The sequence below is a fragment of the Hibiscus syriacus genome, unplaced genomic scaffold, assembly GCF_006381635.1.
Source record: "Hibiscus syriacus cultivar Baekdansim isolate YM2019G1 unplaced genomic scaffold, ASM638163v2 tig00000340_pilon, whole genome shotgun sequence".
NCBI lineage: Eukaryota > Viridiplantae > Streptophyta > Magnoliopsida > Malvales > Malvaceae > Hibiscus > Hibiscus syriacus.
Window position 1 is genome coordinate 4,809,029 of NW_024061783.1, and position 14,628 is coordinate 4,823,656.

Sequence of the window (14,628 nt, forward strand, 5' to 3'; positions counted from 1 at the left end):
TTTTTTATTTCTTCTAAACTTCAAAGATCCCCACAACCAAGAGGGAAGGGTCAGGGCCTGTGTGCAGTACCATAATAAAAGGAAAAGAGTTCCAGAATCTGATACAATTTCCTACGATCTTACACGACAACAAGGTGCTGTAATAAAAGCAAAACAGAAAGACACACCCTTTGAAGGATCTAAAGTTAAAAGCTTTTCATCTTGTCTTCCTTGTGCACATTCTTCTTCTTCAGCAACCTTTAGATGAGGTAAGCTAAACCAATACCGACTTTGGGGTTTTCTTTGTTTTCTTTGTGGTTTTCGAGTTTGTTCCATTGTGCTGCAACTGCAAAATGTTTTTTTTTGTTTCAGCTGTTTCTGGTTTGGAAAATTGTCTAAAGAACAGGTATTGCATGGCGAACCATAGAGTTGGAGAGACCGGTTTGACTGACTCGGGAACTTCGAATCACCACATCATAATATCCCTTATGCAGTTCTTCATGGAATGAATGTTCCCACAAGTTTCATGTATGTTCACTCCTTCTCTTTCAAATTAAATCCTTTTCTTTTCCTGGTATTTTTCATCAAATTCCCATTCCCAGCCATCAACAAGGTTCCTCCTTCGATTTCGGAGAGCTAGAAGAAGCAATCGTACTGCAAGGAGTCAAAATTCGAAACGATGAAGCTAAACCACGTATGATCCTTCCCTTTCCCATATCATTAACACATACGATTTCAGTTCTTACTTCGTCATCAATATTCGACACATGTCAGTAAAAGCGCAATGGCGATATTAAACACGACACGAAGGTGTGAGAGAGAGAAAAGAGAGAGATTTGAAAGTGTAGAGCGAAAAAAACAGGTGAAGAGGAAGACACTCGAATGACGTGGAGGAACCAAACATGGAAAACAATGACCTGTTTAGCTTAATTTTTATTTACTGACTCCCCCATCGGAACTGTTAAAAAATGATATAAAATAGCAAAGCAATATAGATACAATCTTGGTGGTCTTTATCTTGGTTGATCTTCTGAGATTGTACAGTTTGCTTTTTGTGTGATTTCTGTGCAGCTTTATTTACACCAGGCAGACCGGCAGCTACCCTGGAGATGTTCCCTTCTTGGCCAATGAGATTTCAACAAACCCCAAGAGTAGTTTCTTCTTTCTAACCCATTTATTTGACCATTTATTTGTACTGGACATGATTCACAGTGGACCAGTTTATGTGCTTTTAATAGGTTTCTTATACTCAAAAGAGTTGACAAAAATAGTTAATATTTATATTTGATTTCATCCAGGGAAGTTCAAAATCAGGAGGGGAAAGCACTGATTCAGGCTCAGCAGTGAATACAATATCCAGCAAAACTGAGAACCAGCTTGAACTGGAATCTCCAATCAGTAGTAACAAAAAGACAACTCCTTTGGAACAACAACAGCAAAAACAACAAGATATGGCGAGTGAAATCTCAAGAACAGCGAAACTACCCCAAGAAAAGGTTCTTCTTCAAAGTTAAAGCCTTGTTTTTTCTCTCTTACTATATTTCCTTTCCATGTCCCAACAACCGAGGAAAAAGTTGGTATCTTTTTTGTTATTATTACTGTTTTGATCCTTCTCTTTCTCTGGGCCTATCTTTATTCAAAGGGGGTACACAGATCCCAACAAACCCTCAGAAAATCAAAGGATTCTGAGTTTTTTTCCTGATCCCTGAACCATTTTTGGACATGAAAATAGAGAGAGAGAAACACAAATTACACATCGGAAAGCAAAGAGAGAACCTATACTACTACTACAACCTTTGTTTTTTCACTATAAAACCATGACCCCACTTTTACTCAATCCCCATGACTCACAGTTGAGCTTCATGTTTTTATACTGTAGAGATCAGTTTGAGAATTATAAGAAAAACCCTTCCCCCTCCCCCAAGATATACACCCAAAACTCAGTATCCAAAAATGGCAGAATTTGATGATTTTTGCTACCCCTATTATGTTAATGATTACATGTTACAAGAGCAAGAGTCACATCACCATCAGCAATCAGCTTCCCTTCCCAGAAATTTTGTGAGATCACTCTTAATCATTGTTTTCTTTGAAAAAAAAAAAAACCTTGGCTGTTTAAGTTATCTAGAGAGTTTAACTGTTAGTAAAATAACTGAAAGTTTTTTTTATTATAAACTCATTTATCATATTTTTTAGTCTACCAAACAATCAAATGCTCTCATTTTCCTGACAAACTTCTTGTCTGGGTTTGATAAGAGACTTTTAAATCACCAACCACTGCATTTTTCTTCTTCTTTTTACCCTTTTCATTATTTATTATGATAAATTTTTTTCTAATTATGTTGCAGAAAAGGGGTTCAACTTCTGAGAAACAGCCTGATGTAAAGGTACAAAAAATATCTATCTTTATTTCTCTTCTTTTTCAAAAATCATTTTAGTTAAATCTGTTTAAAATTGCTGTTTGTTTTTCAGACACTAAGACGTTTAGCACAAAACAGAGAAGCCGCTAGGAAAAGCCGTCTTAGAAAAAAGGTTGCATAACATGGAAACATTGCATGAAAAAAACCAACATTTGTATGGTTACTTGTCTTAAGTAACTAACTGGTTTACTTGTCTTAAAACAGGCTTATGTTCAACAACTAGAATCAAGTAGAATAAAGCTAACCCAACTGGAGCAAGATCTTCAAAAAGCACGATCTCAGGTTTTCCTCTTCTTTCCCTTTACAGAAACATATGATTTTATCTGCAAAAGAAACTGTTTCTTTTGTTTATTGTTTTTTCACTTTTTGAATATTGTGATATAGGGATTTTTCTTGGGAGGTTGTGCTGGTGCTGTTGGAAATATCAGCTCTGGTAATTTCAAGACACGCTTTTATAAAACACTATTAGAGTATCAATTTAATGTACATCAACTGGGATTTTATATGTCATGTTTGTTTCATTTTAGGGGCTGCAATCTTCGACATGGAGTATTCGAGATGGTTAGAAGATGATCAGAGGCACATGTTGGAGCTTAGAACTGGACTAAATGCACACCTTTCCGACAGCGACCTTCGGATAATCGTAGACAGTTACATTTCACATTACGACGACATTTTCCGTTTGAAGGTTGCTGGCGCAAAAGCCGATGTCTTTCACCTTATAACGGGCATGTGGACGACTCCGGCGGAACGCTGCTTCCTTTGGATGGGAGGTTTCAGGCCTTCCGAGCTCATCAAGGTAACAAGTTCCCGAATGCATCCTTATCTAAATTTCGACACGTTAATAATTCATGCCATATTGGAATTTATCTATAAAAATACTGTTTTTTTGCAGCCATTTTATCTTTGTACCGGTTCTGATTTGTTTTAATCATTGATCAGATGTTAATATCTCAATTAGATCCATTAACTGAGCAGCAAGTGATGGGGATCTATAGCCTCCAGCGTTCTTCACAACAGGCGGAAGAGGCATTCACCCAAGGCCACGAACAGCTCCAGCAGTCACTGACCGACACCATTGCCGGCGGTCCGGTCGTCGACGGAATGCAACAAATGGCTGTTGCCTTAGGCAAGCTTGCCAATCTTGAAGGCTTCGTTCGCCAGGTATCATCATTTACTTGACCTGTCTCGAATGATTACCTAATGTTTAATAATATTGTGAAATTTAAAACGTCCAAGTCTAACTAAAATTTAATTATAGACAAAATGGTACTTAGAAAAGATAGGTTGAATTTGTTGATCAAATGGAAATAGTTTTAATAAGGGAAATTTTTTATATTGCTCTAGTCCATTACAATGAATGGGATTGATTGGGTATCTTTATCCATAAAAGTTGCTGTCAAAAAGGTGGTTTGATAGTGATATCTATTGAAATAAAAACCCTAGCTTCAATGGAAAGTCATGATTGATTACCTTATAACAAAACAAAATTACAAGAGAAGATGCCACTTTTCACCTTGTTTAATGAATGATTAGAAATTTTGAAAATAGACCTAATCCTAAGATGAACATGAACTTCAAAGCTTTACATATTAAACTTGTATTTGTGATGTAGGCTGACAATTTAAGACAGCAAACCCTTCACCAGTTGTCTCGAATATTGACGGTCCGACAAGCGGCACAGTGTTTTCTGGTGATCGGAGAGTACTACGGACGTTTGCGAGCACTCAGTTCCCTTTGGGCGTCTCGTCCTCGAGAGTAAGATCTCTTAATATTATATAAAGCATCTTCATTTGTGTAAAGAAACCCTAATGTACAAATATGCATGAATTAACCATAATTTTCTATTTAGTCATAATTTTATTTTCCTAAAAAAGGGCTGGATATGATACGATATTAAATAACATGCAGTTTCGTGAAAGGTTTACCAACTTTTACACATATTCTCAAAATTATTCTCTTTAATTTGTTAGTTCATGTAAATATTATTCTAGTTATTGATTAGTCTAATTAATGATGAAAGTATGCATGGTGCAGGAGCATGATGAGTGATGATCACTCGTGCCAAACAACAACAGACTTGCAAATGGTCCAACCCTCACAGAATCATTTCTCAAACTTTTGATATGTGTTTTCCACGATGAAGCTGCCATGCAACATATTATATATTATCGGATTTTATTAAGCTACTCGAGTTAGAGGATATCTTAGGCCTTTATTTGGCTTTGCTTTTTTTTTTTTTTAGCATTAACTTTATTATTGTAAATGAAAAATCAATTTTAATGGGCACCAGGGAGCTAGCTTTCTCCTTTCTTTAAAGAAATTAAATTATCATCAAGCAACGGTCAATGTTAAATTACAAGCTATTTATATATGAGAGATCTTGTAATGAATTTAGATTGAAAATTTAAATCAGTCTAAACTCGATTTGATAAGATAATCCAAGATTTGAGATCAAAAAGGCATAATGTTAAAAAAAAATTTCACCTTTTTGATAGCATGTTTTATTTTAAGATAAAAATGTCGTAATGCTTAACTAAATAGTCACTTTAGCTCTTATTCTTTATTTTTACAATATTTTGACCCCTAATATTTCAATTTAATTAAAAAATATTTCTATTTTAGTGTTTCGCCCGATTTTGAGTAACGATTTTCTTCAATGGATGAGATTTTTTGCCCTAAATGAAATGTTGGGGGTTAAACTGCTAAAAAGATATGGACCAAAGTGACTATTTAATTACACATTAGGATTATTTTTTGTCGTTATGCCATTAAATAATGGCTTATTGGGTAAATTGACACCTGAACCATGTCGAAATTTTCCTTTTGATTCTTAAAGGTTTTTTTAATCAAAAGTGACTCATAAAATTTTACTCCGATTAGAAGCTACAAATGAATATAAGAGATAAATATTGTTTCACACAAATCAGCTTTATTTAAGAAATGTTGTGTTAAGAGTTGTGACAACAAGTGTTAAGTAATGAATATATTTGAGAAAAATCTTCAGAAAGGTAGGAGAGTTGTGACAAAAGTTGTTTATGTTTTGATTTTCAATAGTTCACATAATACCAACTAATTTAACTAAACTGTGTTGAAAATGTACCGAAACTTAAAAAAAACGATACCAAACCATCTAATATATATATATATATATATATTAAATTATTAAATTTGGTTGCTGCAAATTATATATATATATATATATATATATATTATTTTAAAATTTGGAAAATACCTAAACATAATTTATTAAAAAAAATTAATATCTATTTTTCTGTACTGTTATTTTAGTTTTGAATAAATAAATAATTTATTTATTTTTTTTTTAAAATAAAAAAAATTATTTGTAATTTTTATGTTTGGTTGTACATCTTTTTTGAATTGAGGACTTCAATCAAGTTATCAAGTATTTCATTTCAACTGACATTTTTTTTAAATATTTTCAATTTAATTACTATTTATAAAATAGTTTAAATATATATATATCTTGATTATATAAATTTATTTATTTTTATTTATGTACGAACCAAGTAGCCTCCGTGGTAAAAGAATTGTTGGTATTCCTTGAGTATCCGAGTTTGAGCACCATGGGTGTGAGCGTTCAATGTCAAAAGGTTAAGAGTTATCTTTGAATAGATGGCTGCATTGTACTTAGCCCTTATACAGTCTTTTGTTGATGTTTTTGTTTTGTCTGAGGAAAGAATAATTTTACTATTGTCTTAAACTTAAAAATTTTCAAATATTTGAAGGGGTTTTTTGAAGTAAATTTATCATATTTGAGGGCGAACATCATGGTCTAACCTTGATTATAGATGATTTAAATAGGTATATAAAAAATGGCTATTGTCTATCCATTAATCATCTATTTCTAAGTACACAAAACACGAATAGATTGATATATGAAGTCAGTTTGTATCCTTGACTTCAGTAGCTGGCTCTTGAATGATGTCGAAAGCTAAACATGAAAATAAATAAATAAAAAGTTGTTGAGAGAAATGGATAAAGCTAAAGACTTGTAATAAAATTATTATTATTATTATTATTATTATCATTAGAAATTAAAGAAAAATGAAATTGTGGGAAATGTGGGGTCCTTTTGTATTCTCTCCGATTAAACCAAGTGGTTGTGATGAAGCAAAGAAAGCTTCTTCTTTTCTTTCCCTTTCTAATTAATTTAAAAAAGGGCAGCGACAAATGCAAATATCAGTAGAGTGGACCGAAGACATTGTTGTGTATTTACATTTGTATTCATGTCTAAATTATTACATTTATTTGAAGTTATGAGACAGACAAACCAACAGACAGGGAGGGAGGGTTTTGTTTGTTTCCTTTACCTTAAACTCTGAATTAATGGAGTGCTGGGCAAAAGTCATTGATAATATAAATATATCCCTCTCTTAGAGTGGTACTTATAATAAAATATATGTTAGATCTATCTCGATTTAATAAAATAAACATAGTTTTGTACAAAAATATTAAATTATAATATCTGTTTCAACTCTATGTATGAAAATGGGAACTTGTGAATATTTTTATATTCATTGGATAAATATAATAAGGAAATGAAAACAGCATGCATGGTGCATGCAAGCGTCTTGAAATGTTCGTTTTTTCACACGTATTATATCATCATGTATAGGGTTAAAGTTGTATCATTCAAAATTTTGTTGATCTGATTTAAAATAATTAAAAAGTATTCATTTAAAATATTAGATTATAAATGAATCGGCTGTAGCGGGCCGACGAAAAAGTATTAATTGTTTTGGTGAATTACATAAATAATCACTGAACTTTACTCTCTCTCCAATTTCACTATTTATTCAATTTCCTCACTGAATTTAATAAAATTAACATTTTTGATCACGTAATCGTTAAATATTTAACGGTGTTAAAACGATGCCGTTTTAAAAAATTAAAAAAATCACCGAAAAGACGTTGTTTTACATCTATATAACAACTCAATTATAACATCGTTTAGTGAGAAAACAATGAGTAACCAAAAATACTAATTGTGTTAATTCAATGAGGAAATTGAATGGATTTAAAGTATAACGAGTGAAATAGGAGAGAGAATAAAGTTCAGTGATATTGATGTAATTTACCCTAAACTTTTTATGTAAGTTTTTTTTAAAATAAAAGTTTACTCATGTAAATAGATATTAGGGATAAATATTTAAAAGTAAATTAATTATATCTTAAATTGATGCACATTTTATTTTATATATGTTTTTACTCTTTTATATGTAGTTGTTGTCCACTAATTTTGTCTAGTAATTCAGATCGAGGGCAAGTGACGTTTAATTTTGTAAACGTTCCTATGGTGGCCCAAATCCAAACCACCATAACCTGTCACCCGTTATACAGCAGCCTGTATAATTTTAAACCCCAAAATGGGAAGCCCAACATTGGAAGATACCCAACAGTAGCCCACGTGTTGAAGAACTTAAATGGTGGCCGGCGGCGATGGAAGCTTGGAGTTTTACGGCTGCTCGGGCGGTTGAGGGGAGGAGAGATTTGGGAGAAAAGGAATAAAGAGGGAGGCGGTCGAAAATTTTAAAATAGGATTAGGGTTAGGCTAATACAAAATTAGATATATAAATATATATTGGGACTTTTGGCATAATTATATTTTAGCCATTGGAACTTTAGGGAAAAATTAGCTTTCGGTCCTCCCAAGTCTCCCTCGTTTTTACATCTTAGTCACCTGCAGTGACTGTTTCAATTTTTATTTTTATTTTACGTCCTGATTTTGCAGCTTTCTCATTTTTTAATTGTTTGTACATTTTAGTTTCAAAAATTAACAATTGTGCTCTAATCTCTCTACTTTTGCCGTATTTTTACACTCAACTCACTGATTTAATTATAATATTGCATGTTTAATTTTGCATTTGTTTCAATTTAGCCACTAATTTAATTATTATAATTAGTTTAGATTTAGTCCTTGAACATTTCTATAAATTTTAATTTAGTCCCTAGATTAATTTTTTTTGAAAGAGTTTGATTTTGTATTTAATAGACGAGTCTAATACAAAATCGGACACAAACACGAACCTCATTAAAAAAACCTCCCTAAACCTAAATGGAGGAAAAAGAGTGTCCAAGCTCGTATCAGAAAATACACACCACAAGTTGTTAACCGCATGCAATATGCAAAAAACGATGTAATTACAATCTGTCCAAAACAATGGAAAAAAATAGCAGCACAGACCCTGCTTCCTCTTTCGAAACACCCAACTACAGGGGCAACAAAACACACACCGCCCAGCTCCCCAAAATACATAGCAAACGACATAGAACAGAAAGCATAAACGACAAACCATTCCGACACCACAGGAGCGGCATCACTTAGCAGCACCAAAACAAAAACGGCTGAGCTGCTTCTATCTCCACCAACGGCTGCAACATTCGATCCTGCGATAAGCACCACTCAAAACATTAGACTCATAACTAGCCAAACAGCTGCATCGACTGCACGCAAACACAAACTGCAGAACTCCAACGCCCATGACAGATCAAAGTAAACGGTGAAACACCAAGGCAACACCCAAAAAGAAGCATATCCCAACAGAACCTTAAAGAAGCACTGGTAGTAACAAACCAGCTAGACGAGAAAAGGAAAATAACCCCATAATGCCTATGCTTATCATCTGGCCAACAAAGCCGCTCATTCACACCATTATATGATTCATATCGCGTTTCAACCATAGAAAATTCAAATGGATATGTTGTTCTCTCGTATATACCCCCAGGACAATCCAATTCACGTTCGAGAGGGTGAAGTCAAAAAAGTTGCCTCTGTCAAAATACATCTCTTCCTAACGATATTTATCTTAATCTCGGAAAAGGAGTACCATAAGCGTTTGGCCATTTTCCTATTTTATTGGAACCTTTTTGCGATTCCTTACATCGGAAAATTTGAGAAAACCAATTTGCCATAAAGCTCGTAATCTCCTACTTTTCTTTGAGAAAACCATGTCTCTAATAATTGTTTAACATTCTCTGGGAGCACCATATTTACTTTCCACACTCTACACCAACAATGCCAAACCTCCCAAATTGTAAAACGGTGAAATAGAACATGATTAATATCTTCCGGCACACTTTTACAAAACAGACAGCAAGTCTGGTCATTACAATTGATCCCTCTCTTTGCCAATTCTACCATAACCGGCTGTCTCTGATGAACTGCTTTCCACATGAAAGATACCTTTGGTGGAGCAAATTTAAACCACACCAATCTCCAACATGGATATTCAATCACGCCATCGGTTGCCTCTTTAATACAAAATGATTTCGGATTATAACAACCATCCCGAGCTCCAGACCACACTAATTTGTCGATACATTGTTCAGAATTTTCTGTTATGTTTAAAACATTCATGAATTCATTCCAAATTGGCTTTTCCCATTGAAAGAAAGCTCTTCCCATCTCAAACCGCCATTCCCAAACTCCATGAACCCAACACCCAAAATCTTTGATCTTTCCGCATTTTTTCCTTGATAAACTGAAAATTCTCGGAAAAGCATTTTTCAGTGAAACCTTTTCAGTCCAATAATCTGTCCAAAATTCAATCCTATTTCCGTTACCCATAACACACCTCAATTCAGAACAAAATCCCGATTCACTAGACCCTGCTTGATTAACAATATTACGCCATATCCAAGAGGATTTGTTGTTATTTACAGCTTTTGGAATGATTGAATCATGATCATAATTATATTTTGCTACAACAATCTTCCGCCATAAACTGTCATTTTCCACACTAAACCTCCAAATCCATTTATTAAGTAATGCACGGTTCCTAATTTTGACATAAAAAATTCCCAAACCACTGTGTGTTTTCGGCCTATAAATTCTGTCCCGACTAATCCAGTGAATCCTCATATCAGTTGATGAATTCCAAACAAAATTCGCTATGCATCTATTTAACGTCTCAGCTATAGCCTTTGGAATTGAGAAAATAGACATGTAAAACACAAGCAAATTAACTAAAACAGACTTAATTAGAGTTAACCTACCACCAAAAGATAACAATTTGCCTTTTCAACTCTGAAGCCGATTTCTTACTTTGTCCATAATGGGCTGCCAAATAGATTTTGAATTCATCCGATTCCCTAAAGGTAGACCCAGATACGTTGACAGAAGCTCAGCCCAACCCCAATTTATCGAATCAACCCAACTCCTTACTCTACTCTCTTCCACGTTAATACCGAATAACTTAGTTTTTTCCTTATTAAGCTTTAGTCCAGCAGCTACTTCGAATATTTTCAGTATCCGATTAATTATTTTCTTAATTAACCTCAATATTAATTTAGTTAAATGCATTTGTTTTGTAATGATTAATTATTTTATTTGTATTATTAGTTCCAACCTTTTAAGTGAAAACATATTTATTAATTTTTATTTATTTAATTGTTATTGTTTCTAACTTTTTTTCTTTTTGAGATTATTTGTTTCTTCCTTTATTTTATTAGATTTTAAGGTTAGTCTTTTAGTTTAAGTCCTGTTAGTCCATAATTGCATTTAGATTTTAGATTTAAACATTAGATTTAGATTTCTCATTTTAGTCCTTTAAGATTAGGAAAATTTTAATTTGGTCTTTACCCCAAGGACTCAAATTGATTTTTTCGATTAACATAATGAATCGGGTTAATAATTAGAGCCTTGAGCTCTAGATTTAATTCCTTAACTTTAGACTTTCCACATTCTAGTTCCTAAACTTTTAATTAGATTATCCAATTGACATAATTAACTAGGTTAACAACTAGAGCCTCCATCTTAGAAATTTTCACTTTAATCCTTTAATTTAGGAATAATTCAATAATTGGCTAAAAATTTAGGATTAATATTAGAGACTTCATTTTTAGGTTTAGTCCTCTAAGTTCTCTAATTTTCATAATTTGACACTTTAGGTTAGGAGAGCCTTAATAAACTCACCTAGTATTATTAGGTTTTAACTGGTTGATACATTGCACCCGATTTTAAATATAAGTCAATGTTTACTTATTAGCGAATCAATAGTGTATCTCTCGCAATCATGCTTAGGGAGTGATTACTGATAATTCCCGAAGTAAGTTAACATCATTTTCAAAACTGCATCATAATTACTCAATTCCCGAGGCATTGTTCGTTTATTAGAACAATAATTGATCTTCCGCATTCATGCTAAGAGGTGAATATTTTTTACCTTAATAAATGAATATCCTCTTTAAAATTTACATCCATAATAATTTCTAAATTAAATAGTCTCGAACTCAAATTTTCTAAATTATTAAACTCAAATTTTCTAAATTATTAAATATAGGGTAATTGACTAGGTATCAATTGAGTTTTCTTCCTTCACTTTCTCCAAGTTCCAACTAGGCAAAGTGAGATTTAACAAATAAAAGGAAATAGAAATTGGAAATTTTAGAAACTAACATGACAACCCTAACACGAGAGAGAGGACCTGGAAGAAAGAACTATTGAAATTGAGATGAAATTAAGGGAAAATAAGATGAAATTAGAGCGTCTAAAGATCCAATTACCTGAGAATCAACGCAGTGAATCGAAGATTAAAATCAGGGAAAATTTTAGGGCGAAAGGAAAAAGAAAGAAAGAAAGCGGGAATGATTATTATGTAATACTGATGTGTATATACAAAACATAAAATTTCTTTTAGGCGAATACTAAATAGTTTAATACGTCGTCGTCGGTTACCAAATAATTGAGAAAAATACACTTGCACCTTTCTAAGTTTATAAAATTTACAATTTGAACCTTAATTTTTTTTCTTTCTCGTTTGAAAAAATAATTTCGATTGACAAATCAAAATTAAAAAAGGGTTTATTAATTTTAAATTTTAATTTGAGATCTCATTTTAAATAAATTTCAATTATTTGATTTTGCTGTTATTTTTTTGCATGTAAGATTTTAAATAAACATTGAATACTGCTACTTATTATTCTTTTACCATAATTAATTTAAGTGCTTATTATTACACACACTAGTATATTCTTATGATCCCTTCAAAGAGAAAAAAAACTAAAATATGGGTTTTAATTTGGAGATATTCCTAGTTATTTAGATATACTTACATTTGTAATCTAAACTAAACTAAGCTAAGCATACTGTAATTCTCTATTTCTCGATTTTCTCATCACTTTCACCATCCCAAGCTCACTGCCCTCCTTAATGTCCTCATCTTATCTGCAGCAACCTTCCTTTGTGCTGGTAATTTTGACTGCTTTCTTTTCAGAACCTGTTCTTCATCGCATATGAAAACAAGAAAGACATTGAATTTATGATGATTTTCATAGAAAATAAGTATGCCAAATGCATGGGTTGCCTATATCATGATTAAAAACATAACGGATGTTGTTGCAGTCATTATAACAGTTTCGGACAATGTTAGCACTATTCTGATAGTGGACCACTATTTAAATCACTGGCAGCAGCAACTCACCTCTTGCTTTCGCCTTTGCTCGTTTTCCTCCTGCACAAAGTTAAAAACCCAGAAACACTTTAGGCCATTTTTGATAAAAATGGAGTAATTTCAGCTTTTTTCGGAAGTATTTGTTTACCACAAGCTGCTTAAGCTTTTCATTCTCCTGTTTGAGTTGACTAAACTCTAACTCCAGCTCCACTGTATACGCCTGCAATTCAAGAAAGTAGAGGCCAAATTTAATGGATAGTGAACAGGCAAACCACGGCAACCGGAAATACTTAAGTATGCACCTGTTTCCTTGCTCGAGATCTTGCTGCGGATTCTCGATTCTTAATCATTCGGCGTTGTCGCCTTTCCACTACCACCTCCGGTGGACCATCTATGATCCTCTTATTGTTCTGTATCATGACAGGCTCTAACATACGGTTGGCGCCGTTACCATTTTCAGCTACATTAGAAGATTCACCCATAATAGCTTTACTCTGCGTGAAAATCGGGTATGTGGTCGCATAACCATTGCCTGGTGCTGCCATGTTGCTGGCAACAATTTGGTGGCCTGGGAATCCTAGCCCCATCACATGTCCCATTCCAAAGTTTGCATCTATGTTTCCATTGTTATTTTGAATAGATGTCAGTATTTTTGGTTGAGAAGATCCGATCCTGTGCCCCAGTCCATAGTTTGCATCTAAACCTGCACCATTGGTCTGTATAGGACCTATAGGTGTCACCTTCTTTTGTTGGGAAGAAGCCGATGATGATTCTTGAACAACTCCGGCTTTGACGAGAAAATCCTCCAAAGTCATCTCTCCGAGTGTTTGTTGGCGCTGAGGTTCGTGATCGGAGACATTAGCTTTCCCCTGTGGTGGTAGGTCTTTCTGAATCTCGAACCAAACCTCGTCCACTGTTTTCTTGCAAAGCGGGGTAGGGATTGAAAAAGAGCCTTGCCGTTCTAATGTCGGTTGGCCTCCATTGCCTATGTCATTGCAAGGATCGTTTCGGTCAACCTGTGGTGGGGCTTGGTTTTCATCTACATTCCACAAGTTGGCAAGGAATTCATCCATGTTCATGGACCCGAAAGCCTTCCCACTCTTTAGTTGGATCTCGTCGAGTGTAAGCGAGAAAATCGAACCCTGTTTGTTTGAGGAAGAAACCGATTGATCCTGTGTTAACTCATCGCGCTGCTGCTGCAGCGACTGCGGTGCTTGTTCCGGCAATGCTGTCTTGATACCACCGTAGGCAACACTTTCTGATTCAAAAAGTGCCATTATTTGACCACCAACAATCTCGTTTTATATGGTTCAAGCACTACCTTTATGATCAAACTAAAACAAAAAGAAAGAAAAACCTCGAACAAGTTCCTGCAATAAGAAAAACACAGATATTACACATGGTTCATAGCAGCAGTTGAATTCATCATATAGTTAACACGCTTTAAAACAAAAATGCAGATAAGTAACAATAAGAGTTCAAGAGACCAGAAAAGTGACATGAAATTTATAAATTCAGTAACTATCAGCAGTAATTTAGTCACTAAAACTTTTTCTAATTTAATTTAATTTGCATGTGCTTGAGTAGCAACGTTTTTACTTCCCCAAAACTGAAAATATAAATATAATTACCAAAATAATTATATTCAAGGTACAACAATTACTGCAAAACAAATTGATCATAAAACATAAGCCTGGGGAAAACAACACATATAAATTGAATATCAAATCTGACCCTTTGAGGGTCACTTTTTAAAAGTGTATAAAACAAGTTAAGCTCTGGGTCAAGAACTAAGAGCATTTCAAAATTCTAAA

At 33.7% G+C, this 14,628-nt stretch overlaps 1 protein-coding gene and 1 pseudogene across 1 annotated transcript; one reads left to right on the plus strand and one right to left on the minus strand.

Annotated features, from left to right (window-relative positions):
* Window positions 1-392: 392 nt before the first annotated feature.
* On the plus strand, window positions 393-4,526 carry LOC120203621 (annotated as a pseudogene).
* An 8,018-nt stretch (window positions 4,527-12,544) lies between these two features.
* LOC120199329 (ABSCISIC ACID-INSENSITIVE 5-like protein 1) lies at window positions 12,545-14,164 on the minus strand. Its single transcript, XM_039200445.1, has 4 exons — window positions 13,117-14,164; window positions 12,963-13,034; window positions 12,845-12,874; window positions 12,545-12,727 (listed from the first exon to the last, which is right to left on the minus strand). The coding sequence occupies exons 1-4, from the start codon at window positions 14,089-14,091 to the stop codon at window positions 12,545-12,547; spliced, it is 1,260 nt and encodes a 419-aa protein (XP_039056376.1). The 5' UTR covers window positions 14,092-14,164.
* Window positions 14,165-14,628: the final 464 nt, after the last annotated feature.

Bases quoted from the DNA above. Each gene is read 5' to 3' on its own strand.
- LOC120199329 (XM_039200445.1), bottom strand. From the start codon at position 14,091: ATGGCACTTTTTGAATCAGAAAGTGTTGCCTACGGTGGTATCAAGACA. The intron at 13,035-13,116 runs GTGCATACTTAA...CTTGAATTGCAG, and splicing joins GATCTCGAGCAAGGAAACAG to GCGTATACAGTGGAGCTGGA. The intron at 12,728-12,844 runs GTGAGTTGCTGC...ATCATGATATAG, and splicing joins AGCAAAGGCGAAAGCAAGAG to GCAACCCATGCATTTGGCAT.